Genomic DNA, 22,716 nt, shown 5'->3' on the forward strand with positions numbered 1-22,716 from the left:
AACGTACCTGTGCAACTTTACACACACCCAGCTGCCTGTTTAATGTGTGAAGTGCTGTCAAGTCACAGCTGACTTATAGTGACCCCAGCAAAGGGCTTTCAAGGCAAATGAGAAGCAGAGGTGGTTTGCCATTGCCTTCCTCTGCAGAGCTTTCCTTGGTGGTCTCTTGGGTTGCCAGCTCTGGGTTGGGAAATACCTGGAGATTTTGGGGGCGGAGCCTGAGGAGGGTGGGGTTTGGAGAGGGGAGGGACTTCAATGCCATAGAGCCCAATTGCCAAAGCAGCCATTTTCTCCAGGTGAACTGTTCTCTATTGGCTGGAGATCAGTTGTAACAGCAGGAAATCTCAAGCTATTACCTGGAGATTGGCAACCCTAATGGTCTCCAATCCAAGTACTGACCCTGCTTAGCTTCCGAGATCTGATGAGATAGGGCTATACCATGCCACCTTCTCTCTCTGCCTGTTTAATATGGGCTCACAATTGCAATGCGCGTAGCATTCGCAAACGAGAAATCCATAGCCTGCTGTGGCATTTTCCTGGTGTGCTCATGTTGCATGCATAGCTACTTTGCATGCATACGGGCCCAGTTTTGACACTGGAGCATACATAGATTTTTGAGGTGGAGCCTGAGGAGGTAGGGGTTTGGGAAGGGACTTCAATGCCATAGTCCAATTGCCAAAGAAGCCATTTTCTCCAGGGGAACTGATTGTTATCACCTGATCAGTTGTAATAGCGGGAGATCTCCAGCTAGTACCTGGAGGTTGGCAACCCTAGCTTTTCAGCATCAGCTTTTAGAATCCCAGCTCTAAGCTGGCAGCGCAGCCTGTTAACGTGCTGATTAAAAGAAATGGCAGCTTTTTCCTTGAATAATAATTTGCAAACAGACATCTTCATTATTCAGCCATCCAAATAAATTTGACTGTTGACATTATTCAACTAGAATTCCTGGCACTGCCTCTCCATCTAAATAATTAGTTGGAAAAATAGACTCTCCTCTCTCCCCCCTCCCATTATTTAGCCAGCACTTAAAAATCGCTCATGGCTGCCAATTATGTTTCATTCGAATCATACACCGTCTTCGGAACGCATTCTGGAGAACTTGCAATCTAGTCATATTGTAATGGGAGCGATTCGAGCCGATGCTTGATCCCTTTGGGAAATTGCCGAGCCCTGCAATACATTGCCTAGTTTAAATTTGACACAGATCTTACACCAGCGTTGCACAGTACCAAACATGCAAAATCTGACAGATGCACATCACGAAGCACACTGTATACATAGCTAGGAGCCCTGTCTGGGTCACTCACCGTGGTATTCCAATATGCACACATACTTGTTTAAAGTCAAGAATCTGTCGTTCAAGAGGGAAGACGGCTTGGTAGAGCCTGATCTGATCAGATCTCGGAAGCTAAGCAGGGTCGGTACTTGGGGTACCTCTAAGGAAGACTGCAGAGGAAGCCAATGGCCAACCACCTCTGCTTAATCACTTGCCTTGAAAGCCCCTTGCTGGGGTTGCCATAAGTCGGAAGCTAAACAGGTCTGATACTTGGAATGGGAAACCATCGAGAAAGGCTCTGCAGAAGAAGGCAATGTCAAATCACCTCTGCTTCTCACTTGCCTTGAATAACCCTTTGCTAGGGTCACCATAAGCCAGCTGTGACTTGATAGCACTTTACACACACACACATCTGTCGTTCACCCTTTGGGGCTTTGCAGGAAACATTAGTGTACCCATAGCAGGTGCAACTGAAGTGTAACACGTGAGCTTCGTTCTAACAAGCACATGGCCAGTGTCTTCTGAACTTCTGAATTTCAGAGCCCCCTCCCCTTCCAAGCACCTGAAGAACCATTATAGTCATCACATAGAAAGTAGCCAAAAGTCGGTAGGGACTTTTGATTCAAAAGTCCATCTTTCTTTTAGGGTTTCTCGGTACTCAGAAAGAAACGGTGGCCAGCATAGAGTCCAATTGCCAAAGCGGCCATTTTCTCCAGATGAACTGATCTCTATCGGCTGGAGATCACAGGAGATTTCCAGCTAGTACCTGAAGGCTGGCAACCTTTTGTGTGAGATAAGATGCTGGAATAGATGGACCACTGGTCTGATCCAGTAGGGCTCTTCTTACATTTTTAGTCAGTGAGAGAGGGCCTGCTGCTAGTCAAAATAGATAATACTGAACTAGGTGGACCACTGGTCTGCTCCAGAAGGGTGCTACTTATGTTCTCATGTGTGGACACTCCCCAAAGAAAAGTGTGGGGTTACAATTGGTGCTGAGTTAATTGAGCATCCTTCTTGGGGCGACAAATCTGTGATGGCCACTTCACACCCGCCCGTCATCACTAGCACATATGAACCAGCTCCGAACGTGAAAGTTTTGTGCCAGGCAAGCAGTAACAGTAAAGTTTGGGGGATAAATCACAGAGCTCATCCTCAGCTCGAGTAAACAGATTAGATATGAATAGCTTTATTAATGTTCCAGCCAGCTGGAGCAAGGAAACCATTCCATTTATATTATAAAATAAATCTAAGAAACAACCACCAATTCTCATTCTGTCAATGGCAGTTTCCCTCCCTCCTTTCCGATGTCTGGCATAAATACCTTTTCAGCCGTTTGAATGGGGTGTGTGTGAAGGAACGGCTGACGAAATGCTCATTATATTTTAAACTCCCCAGCTATCATAACCTCAATGGCGAGGCAGAATTACGGCACAATTGGGGAGACGTGAGCGCAAACGGAGCTTTCACGCATTAGCTTGTTTGAACGACAGAGATAAACATTTAGATTCGGGGAATTATATGCTGACCCAATTGCTTTATTTTTCAAGATATGCTTTGTGTGGCGGCAGTTATCCGGCACTATAATTACACTTGAATTTGGGATTGTTGGCTCACCAGGCATTGGCAGATCAAGCTGTAGTTTACTCGTATCGAAACAATATAGCTAATAAAAAACCGTCTGGGTTTCAGAGGAGTTGCAGGCTTTCTCAAGCAAAAATCCTCCTTAAATTTAGCAGGCTGAATTTTGAGACGGGAATGGACACAACAAGGGGAGAGGAATAATTAAATGTGTGTATGTGTGTGTGCATGTGTTAAGTGCCATCAAGTTGCTTCTGACTCATGGAGACCCTATGAATCAATGTCCTCCAAAACATCCTATCTTTAACAGCCTTGCTCAGGTCTTGCAAATTGAGGGGCATGGCTTCCTTTATTGAGTCAATCCATCTCTTGTTGGGTCTTCCTCTTTTCCTGTTCCCTTCGACTTTTCTTAGCATGATTGCCTTTTCCAGTGAGTTTTGTCTTCTCATAATGTGACCATTTGGGGGGGATTATTTAGGTTGAAAGATTGTCTTAGTTTAAAAGAAGAGGCTGTAGATATAGGAAATGTATTCATCTGATGGAAACGCATGGCCCAGCTAATCACTTATTCTTCAAGATTTGAGTCCAGTAGCACCTCAGAGACCAACAAGATTTTGAGATATAAGCTTTCGAGAGTCAGAGCTCCCTTTGTATCTGAAAATAGGAGCTTTGGATCTCAAAAGCTTACACCCCCACATCTTCTTGGTCTCTAAGGTGCTACTGGGCTTGATTCTAGCTGTTCTGTAGACCAACATGGCTATCCCCTGAAATTATCCTTTAAGATTTCACAAGACTTATATCTGTTGCAAAGACTTAACATGGCTATCCCCCTCCAGAAATATTAGGGAACTGTAAGGGTTAGAAACAGATCAACTCTCCATTGACCTAAGTAAAATCCATTCAACAAATTCCTGGACATGCAAACTCCTCTCTTGTTCCCACTTGCTTCCCAGGGCGCTTGTTTGGAACGACTTGCCTTACCTTGGCTTTAATGCACTCTCCGGTTCTAGGAGATGTTTTAACTCCCATCCCAGCATCATTAACAGTGACACTTGCCACCTCGAATAATTGCAGCTGTGGGGTCCCTTGCTAGGTCGCAAAGGAAATCATTAAATGGATGGCGTATGCTTCCACCCGGTATTTTGATCAATCGAACCAGATGGGCCTGGGCGAAATGGGAAGAGGAAGACAAAGTGGTACGTTCTGCTCTTTGTTTACACCAGACTAATGCCAAGTCAACCTAGTGGTTCTGGTGGGAGTGCTTTGTATTTTCCCCATAATTGCTACAAACCGCCAATACGTTCTTGGGGGGTGGGTGAGTTGCGATGTAAGACTGGGGGCCAAGAGTAGGCAAGAGGCCAGACCAGAGAATCCAAGCTGAGACTGATGAAAGAACCAGAGATGCCAACAGGCCAGGAGAAAAATGTCCTTCCCCTTTCATGGCAATTTAATGTGTAGAAACAGGCTTTTCATAGCAGGGAGGTAAATAACATCCTATAAGCCTCTATTAAAGGCACAGGATACTTTTCTCAGGGCTTTTTGACAACCTTAGAAATAGAAGGACCATAAAATCTGGTACATTCATTAACTGTGTTTCTCCCATCAGTCTTCTTAGCACATTTATTCTTTCTTAATTACCATGCAAATTTCCTTAGAGAAAATGGAAAGCTTTGTTATACGTCCTATGCAATATTATAATGCCATACAGTACACCCTCCAAAGGGAAATTGATCTCTCTTCAAGAAAATCCCTTATGAAGAGAGACTATCGGTGCATTCCTGAGGCTGGGGGCCGATTCCCCTTAGGAGGAGGTGTGACCTCACCGCCAGCGTAAGCGTGTCTAATCACGGCACAAGACGCACTTACACTGGTGGTGAGGACAGGTCCGTTGGCGTCTGAGCGCCGCGGAGCTGCATGCCGCTCCTCCACTGGTAGAGTCTCCCTGCCACATAAATGCAGACAGAGACTTGTGGCGCCAGCGGGCGTGGAGGGGCATTCCTGGGATGTTCCCAGGGGTGGAGCTGCCTATGCCCTTTCGGCGAGGGACGCCAGCGGCCTGGATGGAGTTGCTGCGCCTGCTTTTTAGCAGCTTTTAGCCCCAGTGAAAACAAAAAAAGCCTTTAAAAGGCTTTTTTCGTCCTGGCAGCGTGTGGGGAATAGGTCAGGAGGAGGCACAGCTGCACCTCTTCCCTGCCGTCCCCGCACATCAGCAGCTCAGGAATGTGTCTGCCCACAAAAAGAAATAGAATCGATCAAGCACCTGTTATTTGAGTGTACCTTACACAATAAAATTCGTAGCGTAACTATTGGACCGTTGCTAGGAAGGTTTCCCGGAAGATCTAACAAAATTAGACATGAATATCTTCTGTCAGATAAGAACCACCAAACGACATGATCGGTTGACTGGTTTTGCATGTCATTTCCAACCATCAGAGGTCTCCTTGATCTCCCCTCTGCATTTCCGTGCATTTTGCCCGTGTTTTCAAATTTGTGATAAAACAGGTCCCTGAAAATGTAGGCAAAACGTGTGGAAATGAGAGTGAGGTGACTTCTGATGCCTATGTGTTACTGCAGTTACAAAGCAATGATTTTTCAGATCAAGCCATGAACCGTATTATACCGAAGATTTCAACATCAAGGTCACTGCTGAGAAAGCAAACCGGAATTTCACACAATGATGATAATATGGGATTTTGTTCATGATCCCATTTCTGAAACTTGCCTAAGGAACCTGCTATTTTAAATGTACACATATACACAAATGTTGGTGACAAACTACACAGAAACCCTTGGAAAGTAGCAATTTGTGAAGAAAAACAATATACGGAAGCTTGTAAAACATTGTCTGTCCCTCCCACAAGAGCTTAATGACTTCCAGTCTATTCAAATGCTACTAACGCTACACCATAAACAGATGTTTGAATTTCCAGTAGAATTTCCTTAATACTGCTATATATATGGAAATCCACCACGGTGGCAGATGGCTGATAAAAATGGAGACCTTCTGCCAAAAGAAAAAAACACCCCTCAACTTTGTTGCAAAAATTCAGGTGCTGTAACTGTCTTTTTCTTCTTCAGAAATATGTTCTTTGGGATTCAGTCCAACTAAAAACAGTGGAACAGACCTAGTGAACCACAGCATGGTTCACAAATATGTCCCACCACCAAGGAACCTCGACGTGTCTGCCTGGCAACTCCTGCTATGGAACACCAAGGCCTTTTATGCATGGCTGTTCCCCTCGCAGTCATCCATCTATGAATTTGGGTCTTTGTTTTGATTGTGCATGCTGTTTGCGACCATCAGAGGTTGCCTCGCTCTCCCTTTGCATTTCCTCGCATTTCCCCCGCATTCTCTGGGACCTGTTTTATCTCGAATTTGCAAACTCAGGCAAAACACGGAAAATGCAGGGGGAGAGCGAGGCGACCTCTGACGGTCGGAAACAGCATGCATAATCAAGACAAAGAAACCGAAGACGTCGGAGGGGTGACTGTGAGGGAAACAGCCATGCATAAAAGGCCTCGGTATCATAAAAAGATCATATGACAAACTCACAGCTCTCATATGTCGCTGTTCAGGCCCATATTGCTTCGTTGTTGCTCTCTTTCCAGTTCAAAACACAAGTTACACTGCAGTTAACCTTCTCCTGTAACTGGCTTCTGGTATCCTGCTGTATTACTCCACGAGTAGGTTCTAGAATCAGTGCTTATATACTATGGATCCTATCGCTGATCCTCCAGAAGGGCTACGCATCCTTTTTTATTTTATTTCTTTATTTGGCCTCAACCAAAGTTTAAAACAACTACTGCTGAAAGTTAAAAGAGAAAGTGCCAAAGCAGGAATACAGCCAAACATCAAGAAGACAAAAGTAATGACTAAAGGAGAATTACTCAACTTTAAGGTTGACAATGAGGAAATTGAAATTGTTGAAGACTTTCCTTTGGCTCCATCATCAACCAAAAGGGAGACTGCAGCCAAGAAATCAGAAGGGGATTGAGACTGGGAAGGGCAGCCATGAAGGAGCTAGAAAAGATTCTGAAGTGTAAGGATGTGTCACTGGCGTCCAAGATCAAGTTAATTCATGCCATCGTATTCCCTATTACTATGTATGGGTGTGAAAGCTGGACATTGAAGAAAACTGATAGGAAGAAAGTAGACTCCTTTGAAATGTGGTGTTGGAGGAGAGTGTTACGGATACCGTGGATGGCCAAAAAAACAAATCAGTGGGTTATAGATCAAATCAAACCTGAACTGACCCTAGAAGCTAAAATGACTAAACTGAGGCTATCGTATTTTGGTCACATTATGAGAAGACAAGAGTCAATGGAGAAGACAATCATGATAGGAAAATCTGAGGGCAGCAGGAAAAGAGGAAGACCCAACAAGAGATGGTTTGACTCCATAAAGGAAGCCACATCCCTCAATTTGCAAGATCTGAGCAAGGCTGTCAAAGATAGGACATTTTGGAGGACATTGATTCATAGGATCGCCATGAGTCAGAAGCGACTTGACGGCACTTAACACACACTCAAAGTTTCGAATGGTAGATGGGAATGTCTTTCACTAATCTGGGGACAGAAGAGAAGCCCAGCACAGCAAAGCATATTCTTCCGCTTCACAGAACGGAAGCAAGGTAATTAGCAATAGGGTTGGGAAAGGAGAAATGCAAGCTCACTCACTCACCCCCTCCCTCAAAAGATGGAGGGGCCGTGGCTCAGTGGTAGAGCCTCTGCTTGGCATGCAGAAGGCCCCAGGTTCAATCCCCGGCATCTTCAGTTAAAGGGACTAGGCAAGTAGGTGATGTGAAAGACCTCTGCCTGAGTCTCTGGAGAGCCTCTGCTGGTCTGAGTAGACAATACTGACTCTGATGGATAAAGGGTCTGATTCAGTATAAGGCAGCTTCATGTGTTCATTAATAACAGTGTCTCAGTTAATTAAACTCAGCAGTCCACAAACACCAACAGGATCTGTCCGTAAGTTAGGAATGACCTGTATATCTTTCTTCCTCATTCTTCTCCTCCCTCCCTCCCCCCAGTTCTCTTTTGATTAGTAGCATGTGTAGGGTCCCTCTTCGCCACTGGCAGGAGGTTTTGGGGTGGAGCCTGAGGAGGGCGGGGTTTGGGGAGGGAAGAGACTTCAATGCCATGGAGTCCCATTGCCAAAGTGGCCATTTTCTCCAGGTGAACTGATCTCTATCAGCCCCAGATCAGTTGTAATAGCAGGAGATCTTCAGATAGTACCTGGAGTTTGGTGACACTAAACAGTAGCTTAGGTTAAGATTAGTAGAAGTTAAGTCCCTCCCCTTTCCAAAGATTTGTAGAACATTTATTTAGTGTGTGTGTGTGTGTGTGTTTCCAACTCTGTAATCAATTTGCTAATTCCATACGCTATTATTCTTTTTCTTATAAAATACTCAACTTTAAATCCACGCTTCAACCCATCCATCTCCGATTCTGATACATTTATTTCCTTCTCGATGCCCTTCCCAGGGAATTCAATCCAAACAAATGGTGATTATATAATCTAATTTGGGCCATAAACCTCATCAAAGAAGTCACAATATCTCCAAATTTCCCCTCCATGGGAACAGACTTTGCCGCTCGATGGTTATCTCACTGACCCACCAACGAGATTTAAAACTTCTGGCTGCAATCCAATTTGTTTTAAGAATTATAACTGACCTCCAAACAATAGAGATAAGTTCCCCTGGAGAAAATGGCTGCTTTGGAGGGTGGACTCTATGGCATTGAAGTCCCTCCCCTTCCCCAACCCCGCCTTCCCCAGCCTCCGCCCCCAAAATCTCCAGGCATTTTCCAATCTGGAGTTGGCAACATTACCATATACCGCTGTGCCACTACTGCATTGTAATGGTTAAGAGAATGAGCTGTGAGCCAGGAAGTTGCCTGTTCAAAAATTGATCTCAGCCACGAACCCACAGACCAATCTTAGTCAAGACCGTTTCGGTTTTCCCATCTGCATTGTGGAAAATAGCTCAGGGTCATCTTGTGAGATTATTATAGGGATGATAGAAATAGTTTGCATGAAGCATTTTGAATGCCTAGGAAAACATTATAGATGCATAACATATTGTATTAGGAAACGTCTATGTCACCACTCCAGAGACCTGCTCTTTCAAAATCTTGATACATTATAGAGGGGGAATGAATTTGCTGCCCAAAATTTTTCTCTGCACTTTTGGATATTGCAGATATTCAATGAATATTCAAAGAATATTTCATATTTGCATTTGGCAGCTTATGAAATATCATTCCAATGTTTGACAGTTGTCACATAACAGGCTTCTGCACTGGGTCTGTTTTTACCAGTTACCATATTATGGGGTGTCATACTTGACAGCTTTGGATGGATGGCTTTCAATAATTGATATCTGACTTGATTTGATAGTTGACATGCACTGGTGTTTAGTATTTAACAACTGGTGTTGCATATTTGACGCCAAAACAATAGAGAAATGCCAACACATGTAAAGAACCCAAACTATATTTTTGTAAAGATAAAATTTCTCAATCAAAAAGGCAGATCCAATTATTTTATTCTACATTTCGCAATTTCGATGGAATTCAAATGCTGGCACTAATCATTTTCACTCCAAATGAATCTTCTCTGTTTTGCTTGAAGCTACAAGATTGGCAATGGCTCCAACTTGGATAAAGATGCCTGAAGGCCAAACTAATGGAAATTTCAAACCTAGGAACTTCGCTGCTGTTTGAGAGCCAGCGTGGTATAGTGGTTAAGAGCAGTGGACTCTAATCTGGAGAACCGGGATCAATTCCCCACTCCTCTACATGGAGCCTGCTGGGTGACCTTGGGCCAGTCACAGTTCTCTCCGAACTCTCTCAGCCTGTTCGGAGTGCCTGTTGTAAGGGAGGCAATTGTAAGCTGCTTTGAGACGCCTTAAGGCAGAGGAAGGTGGGGTATAAAAACCTACTCTTCTTCTGAAAAGCTATAATGTAGCTGGGGGGTAGATTAAGGTTGCCAACATATGAAGCTGCCTTATACTGAATCAGACCCTTGGTCCATCAAAGTCAGTATGGTCTACTCAGACCGGCAGCGGCTCTCCAGGGGCTCAGGCGGAGGTCTTTCCCATCACCTACTTGCCTAGTCCCTTTAACTGGAGATGCCGGGGATTGAACCTGGGACCTTTTGCATGCCAAGCAGATGCTCTACCACTGAGCCACAGCCCCTCCCCTGATGATGTGATGGCTGAAGATCTCTTGCTATTACAACTGATCTCCAGGAGACAGAGATCAGTTCACCTGGAGAAAATGGCAGCTTTGCAAGGTGGACTCTATGGCATTATACCTCATTGAAGTCCCTCCCCTCCCCAAACCCCACCGCCCTGAAGCTCCATCCCCAAAATCTCCAGGTATTTCCCAACACAGAACTGACAACCCTAGTGTAGATGCATTTACCAATGAGGGTGATAGACAGGGGGGCTCTTAATATTCTTTCCCCTGGCTTTTTTACCCCTGAAGCCAGCGTGGAGGTTAAGAGCGGTGGTTTGGAGTGGTGGACTCTGATCTGGAGAACTGGGTTTGATTCCCCCACTACTCCACATGAGTGGATGCTAATCTGGTGAACCGGGTTGGTTTCCCCACTCCTCCACATGAAGCCAGCTGGGTGACCTTGGGCTAGTCACAGCTCTCTTAGAGCTCTCTCAGCCCCACCTACCACACAGGGTGTCTGTTGTGGGGAAGGGAAGGTGATTGTAAGCCGGTTTGAGTCTCCCTTAAGTGGTAGAGAAAGTCGGCATATAAAAATCAACTCTTCTTCTTCACGTGTTTTTTAAGCCTGCCTAGTCTCCAAATATGTGGCTGTGATATGTAAGGAAAAAAGCGACCACTGATTTCCCCAAAAACGGTTGCATCATGCAGAGCTAACTCTGGAAGCTGGCAACTCTGGGTCTCTGCACGTGTCTAAATACACAAAAGCTTCTGCTCCAGTATCCTTGGGCCATTTGCTTTCGGCATATAAAAGCCAACTCTTCTTCTTCCTCCCAACCCCTTTTTCCTTGCAACACAGCAGACATGCCCATCTGTTATTCCAGCTGGATGAATCCCACCTTGGGGAGAGGTTTGCCGATCAACAGACGGATCAAGCACACCCATATGTGTGTAATCCTCTGCTTCTCTGCTGCAAATCGTACCCTCCCCACCGTGGCTTTTTGGCTATTTAATTGTGACCTGAGTCTTGGCCCCTATCTCTAGTTCAGCTCCATTAATAAATGGCTTTCACAGGATCCAAACGGAGTCAATAAACTGCCAAGGCTAGAAGCCTTTGCAATTCACACTCCCGAGCTTAGCCGAATCAGTGTTTGCTGTGTGTTGTTTCGTAATCAATAACGTTTTGGGGCATTAGCTTGAAGGCATGGCAGTAATTATGCCAGAGGAGTTTAAGCAAGATGAAGAAGGTGCGGAATCAATGGAAACGGCCTCGGAATACTGGATCTGGTTTCATTCTCGGTCCATTATTCATCAACACTAGCATCTCACGGAAAAGGTCTTCAGATACACAAAGGACATGAGTGAGCTACGGTGTAGTGAGAACCGCGCAAGAAATAGGGCTGCCAACCTCCAGGTGGCAGCTGGTAATCTCCTGCTAGTACAACTGATCTCCAGCCGATAGAGAGCAGTTCACCTGGAGAAAATGGCAGCTTGGGCAATTGGACTCTATGGCATTGAAGTCCGTCCCCTCCCCAAACCCCGCCTTCCTCTGGCTCCACCCCCAAATTCTCCAGGTATTTCCCAACCCAGAGCTGGCAACCCTAAGTCCAACTCAGTTTCAGCAATAAAAACTGGCCTCCCTGTTCTGTTCGTTTGTTTTCTGGCTTGTTCGCTTTATTTATAGCCCACGTTTCTCACCGAGACTCAAGGCAGATTATAAAGAACAAAAACAAAAAATGCAGTCAGGCAGCATAAGAGATCCAACAAACAATGCAACCGAAATAGGATGGTGGAATTAGAAAATAATGCAAACCACAAACTAAGACCACATCCAGCACAAACAATGTAGAAAATGGATTGCAAAGACAACAGACGATGCAATAAAAGTGAGATGATGCCTATAATAAACACTGCAAGAGACTATATTCCAATTCCCTTATAAAACAATTCCCCCAACTGTTCCATTATATTACAGTTCTAATCCCTTATAACGTTTTATTGGACATTTCAAAGGGGAAAAAAAGATGTATGCTCTTAAACTCTTCTCTTTAAAAAAAACTAACAAAGAATAGGAAGGCAAAATATTGTCGAAGGCTTTCACGGTCAGAGTTCATTGGTTCTCGTAGGTTATCCGGGTTGTGTAACCATGGTCTTGGTAAAATACCAAGACCACAGTTACACAGCCCGGATAACCTACGAGAACCAATAGGAAGGCAGTTTTGACTAGTGAAACAAAGTAGGGCTTGAAAGATTAAATCCCCTCATTCCTCCCAGTATGGCCCAAACCCAAATGAGTAGGGTTGCCAATCTCCAGGTGGGAGCTGGAGATCTCCTGCTATTACAACTGATCTCCAGCCAATAGAGATCAGTTCACCTGGAGAAAATAGCTGCTTTGGCAATTGAGATTAGGAGCCCTGAAGCTTAAGCTCCATTAGTTTCATAGTAGATCCGCCACTGTCTCTGGGCAATCATGGCCCAGTCATTCTTTCAGCCTTAACCTATCCCTCAGAGTTGTTGGGAGGAAGGGAGAACCATGCAAGCTACCCTAACACCCTTGGATAGGTTTGCCAACTCCAGGGAAAACCTGGAGATTTGGGGGCTAGAACCTGAAGAGGGCAAAGTTTGAGGAGGGGAGGGACTTCAATGGGATATAATGCCATAAAATCCACCTTCCAAAGAGGCCATTTTCTGCAGGTGAACTGAACTCTGTAGCCTGGAGATCACTTGTAATCTCCAGCCACCACCTGGAGGTTGGCAACCCTGCCCTTGGAGGAAGGGTGGCTTAAGAATGTGATAGGTAGGTTCCATTTTATAGGACTTTTTGGCAATGGGACTTGGATGGGACTGTTAGGTATTGCTTATTTCAGGAAGGAAGTTGCCTGCTTCTTAATCAGAAAATCTGTGCCTCAGTAACCAGCCAGTCCTATAACAGGCTTTTCTCCTGAGTATGTTCTCGTACACCACATAGGTAAATATGCATATATTATTGGTCACAATTCATCTGTAATTGACAGCATTCACATGTGATTTCGGCGCATTTGGTCATTAGCTGTAGCATATACTCGATATCGTTCCACTACTACGGTAATCCATTTAAGTGCAATATTTATTTTTCACCAGCTACCCGTAAGTCTTGTGGCTTAAGATATTAAGACAGAACAGAAAAATGTCAAACATCAGTGCTGAAACAAACACACCACCTTCTGCAGATTAAAGAAAGCAGGGGAGTTGATTAATCACTTAAATGCCATTAAAACCTGGGGTAAACAGAAAGGTTGGCTCCTATGAACAATGGGAAGCTGCTTTGTATGGATTCAAGCGATTGGTCCATCTAGCTTATTCTTATCTCCTTTGACTCTACAGGATCTTGGGCAGAGAACAGAGTTGCCAACCTCCAGGTACTGCAACCTCTCAACATGTATATCTTCAATTACAATGTGCAAACACTTACAACATACAACCTATACAGATACCATACACATGCGAAAACCTACTCGTACAACAATACAAAACAGAAGAAATAAGTCCATCCAGATCGTCTGTTTCCATAAACTAGAACAGCTAGCATTTCATCAATTCTCTTGCTGACAAAATAGCAGTCCAACTCCCGAATGGGGGGAGGGAAGATAGCAGTCCAACTCCCAAGCAGGGGGAGGGAAGAAACGCGCCTTCCGGAATGTGTCAGCGTTTTCACCACGTTGTGGCTTCTTCAGCTAACTGACTTCCACAGGCAACTTTAAAAATGCCTTCTTTCTTTTTGTAGCTGCTTCATTGTGTCAGCCTTCCTCAAGTCAAAGGAGGATGTGTGAATGCTTTCGCTGCAAGGAGCTTAGCCTGCATACAGCACTGGTGAATTATTCTTTTGAACAACCTCCAGGTAGTAGCTGGAGATCTCCTGCTTTTACAACTGATCTCCAGCCAATAGAGATCAGTTCACCTGGAGAAAATGGTCGTTTTGGCAACTGGACTCTATGGCATCGAAGTCCCTCCCCTCTCCTCAACAAACCCCACCGTCCTCAGGCTCTGCCCCAAAATCCTCCTGTCAATGGTGAAGAGGGACCTGGCAACCCTATTTATCCCCATCTTTCTCCCCAATAGAGACCTCAAAAGGGCTTACTTTCTTCTCCTCTCCTAGCCTCATCTAAAAGGAATATTTTAAAGTTTCCTTGACAATGATAACAGAAACAATTTGCATCCTTGTCCAACCAGCAGAGCCTGTGATGCAGAGCCCTGAATCAGAATTCATCAGAGAGCTTGACACCATCTGCAAAGAACCTAACAAGGACCTGGGATCACTCAGTCATTAGAGGGAATAATCACCTTAGCAAAACTAGGGCACTTGTGTTAGCTCCCATTTCTGCTAGCGTGAATGGTCTCTGTTCTTCTCTTCATTGCATTTAAAGGTTACCCATTCCTTGCATTTTGTGTCCCATTGACCTTGCGGTTTACAACTTTTTTCCCCTTCATAATCCCATCTTTCTTAGGTCTGTCATCTTTGGATTGGGAAATTCCTGGAGATTTAGGGGTGGAGCCCCAAGAGGGATGGGGCTGTGGTAAGGAGGGACCTCAGTGGGACCCACAGAGTCCACCCTCCAAAATCCAGAGATTTTTTCCCAGGGAACTGATCTCTGTAGTCTGGAGTTTTGTTGCAATTCTGGGAGATCTCCAGGCCCCACCTGGAGGGTGGCAATCCTAGTCTATCTACTTACCATCTACTTACCTATCTACCTAGTGAGGCCCTACCACAAGCATCCTATGAAGGTGGCTCTAACCAACTGCATACCAACTTTCCTGTCTTTCAGGTACCACGATGATAACAAAAACAATTTGCATTCCTGTCAAGGGAGGGGCTGTGGCTCAGTGGTAGAGCATCTGTGCAGGGGGTTGGACTTGATGGCCTTGGCGGTCCCTTCCAACTCTATGATTCTATGATCTGCTTGGCATGCAGAAGATCCCAGGTTCAATCCCTGGCAGCTCCAGTCAAAGGAACCAGGCAAGTAGGTGATGTGAAAGGTCGTTTACACATGGGTACTTTCACTCACGTTCACCCTCGGTTTGAATTGATTGTTCCTTGGAGTTATGCAAGAGTTTTTGGTCCATTAGAGATGACCTTGTGCCCAGCCCTTGCAATGTCTGGGTCTTACCATTCCTCTGTTAACCCAACTCTTCCCTCTCCCCTGAGCAAAGCCTGGGTGAAATCCCTATGCATAAGGCAAAGTGCGGGGCACGCAAGCTTGGTTTCCCTCACAGCCAATTACAATGCAGCATGTAAAGCAGGATTGAAATACTTCCTGGTTCCTTGGAGCTCTCCCTGAGCAGAAAAAAATCTTTTTAAAACCAAGGCTTGGATTTCTCTCCCCCCCTCCCTTCAGATTGCTTCATTTGTTGTTTTTGTTGTTGCTCCTAAAATGCTTTTATATGTGGCGATTGGGTTGGGGTTTTTCTCTCACAGTAAACTCTACAAGTAAGCCAATTACAAAGCAGCATTTCAAGGGGCGGGCACTTGAGCTTGGAGACTGCTGGTGCATAGATTCCCAGCAGGAAAGTGTGGGTCCAGCAAGCAACGAACCTCAGGAGAAACTCCCATGCATAAATGACCAAAGACCTCTACCTGAGACCCTGGAGAGCCAGTCTGAGTAGACAATACATGACTTTGATAGACTAAGGGCCTGATTCAGTATAAGGCAGCTTCATGTGTTCACAAGACTCTTGTTTACCATGTATCCTGATGCCTTTCCCATTCCCTGTCTTCTTTTTAAAAACAATCAAAGTCTGAGCTCCTTCTCAAAGCAGTTCCTGAGAATGCAGCCTGTGTTTAGGCTCCCTTCTTTGAAAATCCACACGCTTTTGGGAAGTCACGGAAGACAGAGGTATAAATTCTGAATCAATATGTTTACCCTTCCATTTGCCAGTAAACCCGCGGTGAGCACTGTTATCACAGGAGGTACAGCAGGCTAATCGATAAAAAAAGAGCATTGACAGGGAGCTGCGTCAGAGATCCTTCCCGAGGAGGTAGCTCTTCCTTAATCCCAGGCAAAAGCCATTCCTCGCAACCTCTTCGAGCCATCCAAGTGATTAAGCAACAATTCGCTGTAATTTAATGTGCGGGTATAATTAAAGCCCTGTAATACATTCACGTATCAGCAGCTCAGTCATGAACCTGCGACTCCCGGCTAGAAAGATGAAATTCATTACAGCTGACAAATGCAGCCGGGGCAGCCATCTGAACCTAACAGACCTGCATTAACTACCCTCCTTTGATGGAGTGCTTAAGCTTCAAGCACTTGGCACTGACTTCCCAAACCGGAAAGCGGAGGAATGCGGCTCTTCCCATTGTAAAGCACTGCTAAACGTGTCACAAGGGAGAGGCTGTGGCTCAGTGGTCGAGCATCTGCTTGGCATGCAGAAGGTCCCAGGTTCAATCCCTGGCATCTCCAGTTAAAGGGACTAGGCAAGTAGGTGATGTGAAAGACCTCCGTCTGAGACTCTGGAGAGCCGCTGCCGGTTTGAGTAGACAATACTGACTTTGATGGACCAAGGGTCTGATTCAGTATAAGGCAGCTTCATGTGTTCATGTGTTCATGTGAAATGCATGCACAGCAGCTGGCTGGTCTGTAGGGCTGCCCACCTCCAGGTGGTAGCTGGAGATCTCCCACTGTTACAACTGATGTCCAGGTGGCAGGGATCAGTTCCCCTGTAGAAAATGCCCACTTTGGAAGGCCGACTGTATGTCATTATACCTCATAAGTCCCTCCACTCCCCAAACCCCACCCTCCTCAGGCTCCTCCTTCCAAATCTCCAGGAATTTCCCAACCTAGAACTCGCAACCTTAACTCTGAGGAAGAAGAGGCAGGCTAAAAGGATGGTCTGTTTCACCCTTGGATTTGCGGTAGGGTTGCCCACCTCCAGATGGTGGCTGGAGATCTCCTGCTATTACAACTGATCTCCAGGTGACAGAGATCAGTTCCCCTGGAGAAAATAGCCACTTTGGCCATTGGACTCTATGACATTGAAGTCCCTCCCCTTTCCAAACCCTGCCCTTCTCAAGCTCCACCCCCAAAATCTCCAGGTATTTTCTGAGATCTGGTGAGATCAAGTGGGATAGTCCAATTAGAGCTGCTCCATGTGATCGCCAGGTCTTATCCTTACCTTTCTCCCTAAAGTCCCACTGCTTTTCCCGCTCTACCCTGCCTACCCTTGCTGCAATGCTAGAAAAATCCCATTACAGTCTCAGGCCTTTTTTGTAGAGCTCTGACCTGGATGGTCCAGGCTATCCTGATCTCATCAGACTCTGAAGCTAAGCCTTGGCCTTGCTTAGTTCTTGGATGGGAGACCAAGGAAGTATAGGGTCGCTAAGTAGAGGCAGGCAATGGCAAACCACCTCTTGCCTTGAAAACTCTATGGCGGTTGCCATAAGCCAGCTTCAACTTGATGGAACTTGATTTCCTCCCCCACAAAAAAATGTAGTTCACACAAAAAAATTGGATGTGGCCACAGCATTCCCATCCTTCTCACACTCATATGGAACCAAGACAGAACAGATATTAAAAGATATAATAAAATTATCGCAGAAGAACGTAAATGCCCATTTTGTCCAGATCAGGTAGACTCCCTAGCCCATATTGTTTTATCACGTTCACAAACTAATACTGCATGAAATCACTCCCTGGATAAAACAGCCAAAGACACTTTCTGAGAAGTGAATGCTGCATTATCTGCTGTCAAGTAGATCGGTCAATTGCGTGAGAGATGTGGCACCTTTTCTCTTTATAGAGTCAAGGAAAAATTAAAGGATTGAAGGATTGCACCTACCACTATTACGAACAGAGCTGGAGCCACGAAAGCCCAGATTGCACCATTCTCCAGGGAAAGCCAGCAGCTGCAGAGAAAAAGGAAAGACGCTTACTGTTTGTTTACCACCACGAGATCGAAACAGCATTTCGCTGGGTTAGCAGGGAGAATAGACCAGATTCCACACAAGCTTGTTCCTATAGAAAAGAGCAAGAGTCCAGGAGCGCCTTAAAGACTCACAAAATTTCTGGCAGGGTATGAGCTTTCGTGAGCCACAGATCACTTCTTCAGAACTGTGCCTCGTGAAAGCTCACACCCTGCCAGAAATTTTGTGAGCCTTTAAGGTGCTACTGGACACTTGCTCTTTTCTGCTGCTACAACCAGACTAACACGGCTACCCATCGTGATCGATCTCCATGGAAGGCATCACATTTAGCCATACAGAATGGAAATCCATCAACCTTGTAAAGAAACTTGCACAGGTCCAGACAGGCGTCATCTGTCTCACCAAATGCAGAAGACTGAACATCATGCCTAAGGGACTTCCCCTCTGCATATCACACCTAATCCAACCACGCCTGCTTATTTCATTTGCTTGCTTTTGACATTTACATTGCCATTTGTGTGTCTAATTCGCTCTTCTCCACTTAAGGAGAGATGGACTCACACTCTAGCTGTATCTGAAGAAGTGAGCTGCGGCTCACAAAAGCTCACACCCTGCCAGAAATTTTGTTAGTCTTTAAGGCGCTACTGGACTCTTGCTCTTTTCTATTGCTCCAGACACACTAACATGGCTGATCATCACAATCTATCTCCATGGAAAGCTTGTTCCCGCTTCATTAAGGGTTGCCACCTTTCGTATTCCCTATTACTATGTAGGGGTGTGAAAACTGGACAATGAAGAAAACTGATAGGAAGAAAATAGATTCCTTTGAAATGTGGTGTTGGAGGAGAGTATTACGGATTCCGTGGACTGCCAAAAAAACAAATCAGTGGGTTATAGATCAAATCAAGCCTGGACTGACCCTAGAAGCTAAAATGACTAAACTGAGGCTATTGTATTTTGGTCAAGTCATGAGACGACAAGAGTCACTGGAAAAGACGGTCATGCTAGGAAAAGTTGAGGGCAGCAGGAAAAGAGGAAGACCCAACAAGAGATGGACTGACTCAATAAAGGAAGCCACAGCCTTCAATTTGCAAGATCTGAGCAAGTCTGTCAAAGATAGGACATTTTGGAGGACTTTCATTCATAGGGTTGCCATGAGTCGGAAGCGACTTGACAGCACTTAACACACACACACACCTTTCCGTTGACTAGTCTTGTTCCTGAGAGACCTTTAACAGCAGTTGGAGGCACATTTTTTTAAAAAATTGATGCAAATGACAGGCACAAAGATTTGGAACTCCTCTGGGTCTGCCCCACTGATGCCGGTGCTCTGCCCCTGGCACAAGGAGCCTTTCCCTGGCACAAGAAGACAGAAGATTTTTGGCATCAGGGGAAGGCTTCTTGTGCACAGGGCACAGGGTGATGGCAAGAGATTAATTGGATCCAATCCGAACATTTGTAGCACATTCTTATCAGCTTTAAAGGGTGAAGGAGAGGACCAAGCATGGTGTTGAAAGCCAGCGTGGTGCAGTGCTTAAGAGCGGTGGTTAGGAGCAGTGGACACTAATCTGGAGAACTGGGTTTGATTCCCCACTCCTCCGCATGAGCAGCGGACGCTAATCTGATGAACCAGGTTGGTTTCCCCACTCCTACACATGAATCCTGCTGGGTGGCCTTGAGCTAGTCACAGCTCTCTTAGAGGTTTCTCAGCCTCACCTACCTCACAGGGTGTCTGTTGTGGGGAGGAGAGGGGAAGGTGATTGTAAGCCGGTTTGATTCTTCCTTAAGTTGTAGAGAAAGTTGGCATATAAAAACCAACTCTTCTTCTTCAAGTGTTTTTTAAGCCTGCCTAGCCCTGACCTGGATGGCCCAGGCTAGCCTGATCTCATCAGATCTCAGAAGCTAAGCAGGGTCAGCCCTGGTTAGTATTTGGATGGGAGTTCACCAAGGAAGTCCAGGGTTGCTATACAGAGGAAGGCACTGGCAAACCACCTCTGTTAGTCTCTTGCCTTGAAAACCCCATAAGGGGTCACCATAAGTCGGCTGCGACTTGATGGCACTTTACACACACAGTCTCCAAATATGCGGCTGTGATATGTAAGGAAAAAAGCGACCAATGATTTCCCCAAAAACGGTTGCATCATGCAGAGCTAACTCTGGAGGCTGGCAACTCCGGGTCTCTGCACGTCTCTAAATACGCACAAGCTTCTGCTCCAGTATCCTTGGGCCATTTGCTTTCCATGGAGCATCCAAGAAGTAGGAATGAGGAGATTCCTTCCAGCTTGTTCCTTTACTGCTCTGTAGAGTTTTTCTCATCCCACACTGGTTGATTCCAGTTTAGCTACGAGGATTTCTGAAATTAATAACTAAACTGGAGAATGCACATCCCATTTAATTTCCTTCTTTGTCTCTTTTCACCCTCGATTCAACGGATGCATAATAATAATAATATTAATAATAACAATAATAACAATAACAATAATAATAATAATAGGGAAACACTAGAAAGCAAACAGTGCTACTGCAATCAGTAGCATGGCTGAGCAAAAGCCCTACCTGGCCCCGCCCACTTCCCAAAAACACTTGGGCGGGCAGTAGCAAAAAGGGACCTGGCAACCCTACTTGGAAGCTGTGGTACCAACCAATCCATTACTGTTGGAATTAACTTCAGTTATTTAAAAACAACCACCACCACCGAAAAACAAATTCTGGAGGAATGGCATTTCCTTGTCGTTCATTCATGCCACGAAGAGATTCATGGACTGCATTTCTGGACTCCGGGCTGCTTTAAAAAGCACTGGAGCAGGGTCGCTCGAAAGTGGGCCTGCCTATTCATTTCCCCTTCCCGGGCAGCAGTCTTGGGTGGGTTCTCACTTCGACTGATCCATCATGGACGGAAAGCAGCAATTGCCTCTCCTGACGTGCCCCTGGGTGGTAGGAGGGGAAAGCCCATGGAACAAACACATGTAATTTGTCATTTTTGGGCAGCTGTGCTGCCATAACATGTCATTCATCAAAGAAAGCTTTTGCTGCGGCCATCGTTCTTCCTTGCAGCGGGAAAAAGATTCTAGATCCCTCCCCCTCCTCTCTTTCTTCCAGCTGCCGAAGGGAAAAGAGGGGGGAGAGGGAAAGGTTCCACTTCTCTCTCCTACCTTCAGGTAAGAATCAATGAAAAACAAACTTCAGGGCAGAAGTAGAGGGATTATTCTACCCAGCAGCATCTACTGAACAGCAAACTCCCGAAAGCTGCAACCTTTGGATCAAATTTGCCATTTGTATTCCAGAAATTGAAACTGGATCTTGGCTGGGGTTGCCAGCCTCCAGGTGGTAGCTGGTATCTCCTGGGATAAAAGTTGATCTCCAGGCAATAGAGGTCAGTTCAGCTGGAGAAAATGGCTGCTTTGCAAGAGGGACTCTATGTAGGGTTGCCAAATTCCAGGTACTAGCTGGAGATCTCCTGCTATTACAACTGATCTCCAGCCGATAGAGATCAGTTCACCTGGATAAAATGGCCACTTTGGCAATTGGACTCGATGCCATTGAAGTCCCTCCCCTCCCCAAACCGCCCTTCTCAGGCTCCGCCCCCAAAACCTCCAGTCAGTGGCGAAGAGGGACCTGGCAACCCTACCACCCAGTGTTTTTAAGAAGAAGAGTTGATTTTTATACCCCACTTTTCTCTACCAAAGGATTCTCAAAGTGTCTTAAAATTACCTTCCCTTCCTCTCCCCACATCAGACACCTTGTGAGGTAGGTGGGGCTGAGAGAGTTTTTAGAGAACTGTGACTAGCCCAAGGTTACCCTGCAGGCTTCATGTGTAAGAGTGGGGAATCAAACCTCCAGATTAGAGTCTGCCGCTCTTAACCATTGCACCACGCCAGCTCTCACAGACTTAAAGGATCCTGCAACCTGGGTCAGGAGATGCACACATGAAGGACACGGATGTGTATTTCCCCTCATTTTCTGGCTAACACCCCAATTGCTAGAATTTCTGATGGCAGTAACTGTAGCTACCTGACATCTCACCAGGTATGCCTAGGGATCTCCCAGGGCAGCTCACAGGCATAAGAACAAACAAACCCCATTGTTTGTATGTATGTTTTAGTTACCCTTCCTGAACTCTCATCTCATCTTGCATTGAGCATGATCAATGGAGAAGGAGAAGGAGAAGAATGGGTTTTTATATGCTTTCTCTTCCACTTAAGAAAGAATCAAACCAGCTTACAAACACCTTCCCTTCCCCTCCCCACAACACCCACCTTGTGAGATAGGTGGGACTGAGAGAGCTCTAAGAGAGCTGTGACTAGCCCAAGTTCACCCAGCTGGCTTCATGTGGAGGAGTGGGGAATCAAACCTGGTTCACCAGATCAGAGTCATCCGATCCAAACCTCTGCTCTTAACCACTACACCACGCTGACAACAGATTTGGAAGCCCCTGCTTGGCATGGAGAAATCCACAGGTTAAGAAAAGGTTCAGGGAGGAGTCGATGTGGAAGACCCCTGTCTGGACAGCCACTCAGTAGACAATATGGATCTTGATGGTCTGGTTCAATATAAGGCAGCTTCACGTATTCACCTCATGCATTGCTTGAACCCCACAAATAGTTACGTTTCAGGACTTACTTGCCGTTTTCTCCGTAGCTTTCCACAGCTGAAGTTACCGAGACAACACAAATCAGCAGCGGGCAGCCTGCAAAATTCAGAGACAAAGATCACTTTGTTCTTAAAAAAATTCAGAGACAAAGATGTTCTTAAAAAAAACCCACTTATGGTCTTATCCACTATG

General features: G+C 45.5%; 1 protein-coding gene across 1 annotated transcript in view; it reads right to left on the minus strand.

Annotated features, from left to right (window-relative positions):
• Window positions 1-22,716, minus strand: part of ADGRD1 (adhesion G protein-coupled receptor D1) — a 239,951-nt gene that overhangs the window by 43,963 nt on the left and 173,272 nt on the right. Inside the window, exons 20-21 of the mRNA XM_056859596.1 lie at window positions 22,554-22,620; window positions 17,849-17,915 (exon numbers count right to left, since the gene is read on the minus strand). Coding sequence (XP_056715574.1) covers window positions 17,849-17,915; window positions 22,554-22,620 — 134 coding nt within the window. The remainder of the gene's footprint in view (window positions 1-17,848; window positions 17,916-22,553; window positions 22,621-22,716) is intronic.

Source organism: Euleptes europaea, chromosome 13 (genome assembly GCF_029931775.1).
Source record: "Euleptes europaea isolate rEulEur1 chromosome 13, rEulEur1.hap1, whole genome shotgun sequence".
NCBI classification, from domain to species: domain Eukaryota; kingdom Metazoa; phylum Chordata; class Lepidosauria; order Squamata; family Sphaerodactylidae; genus Euleptes; species Euleptes europaea.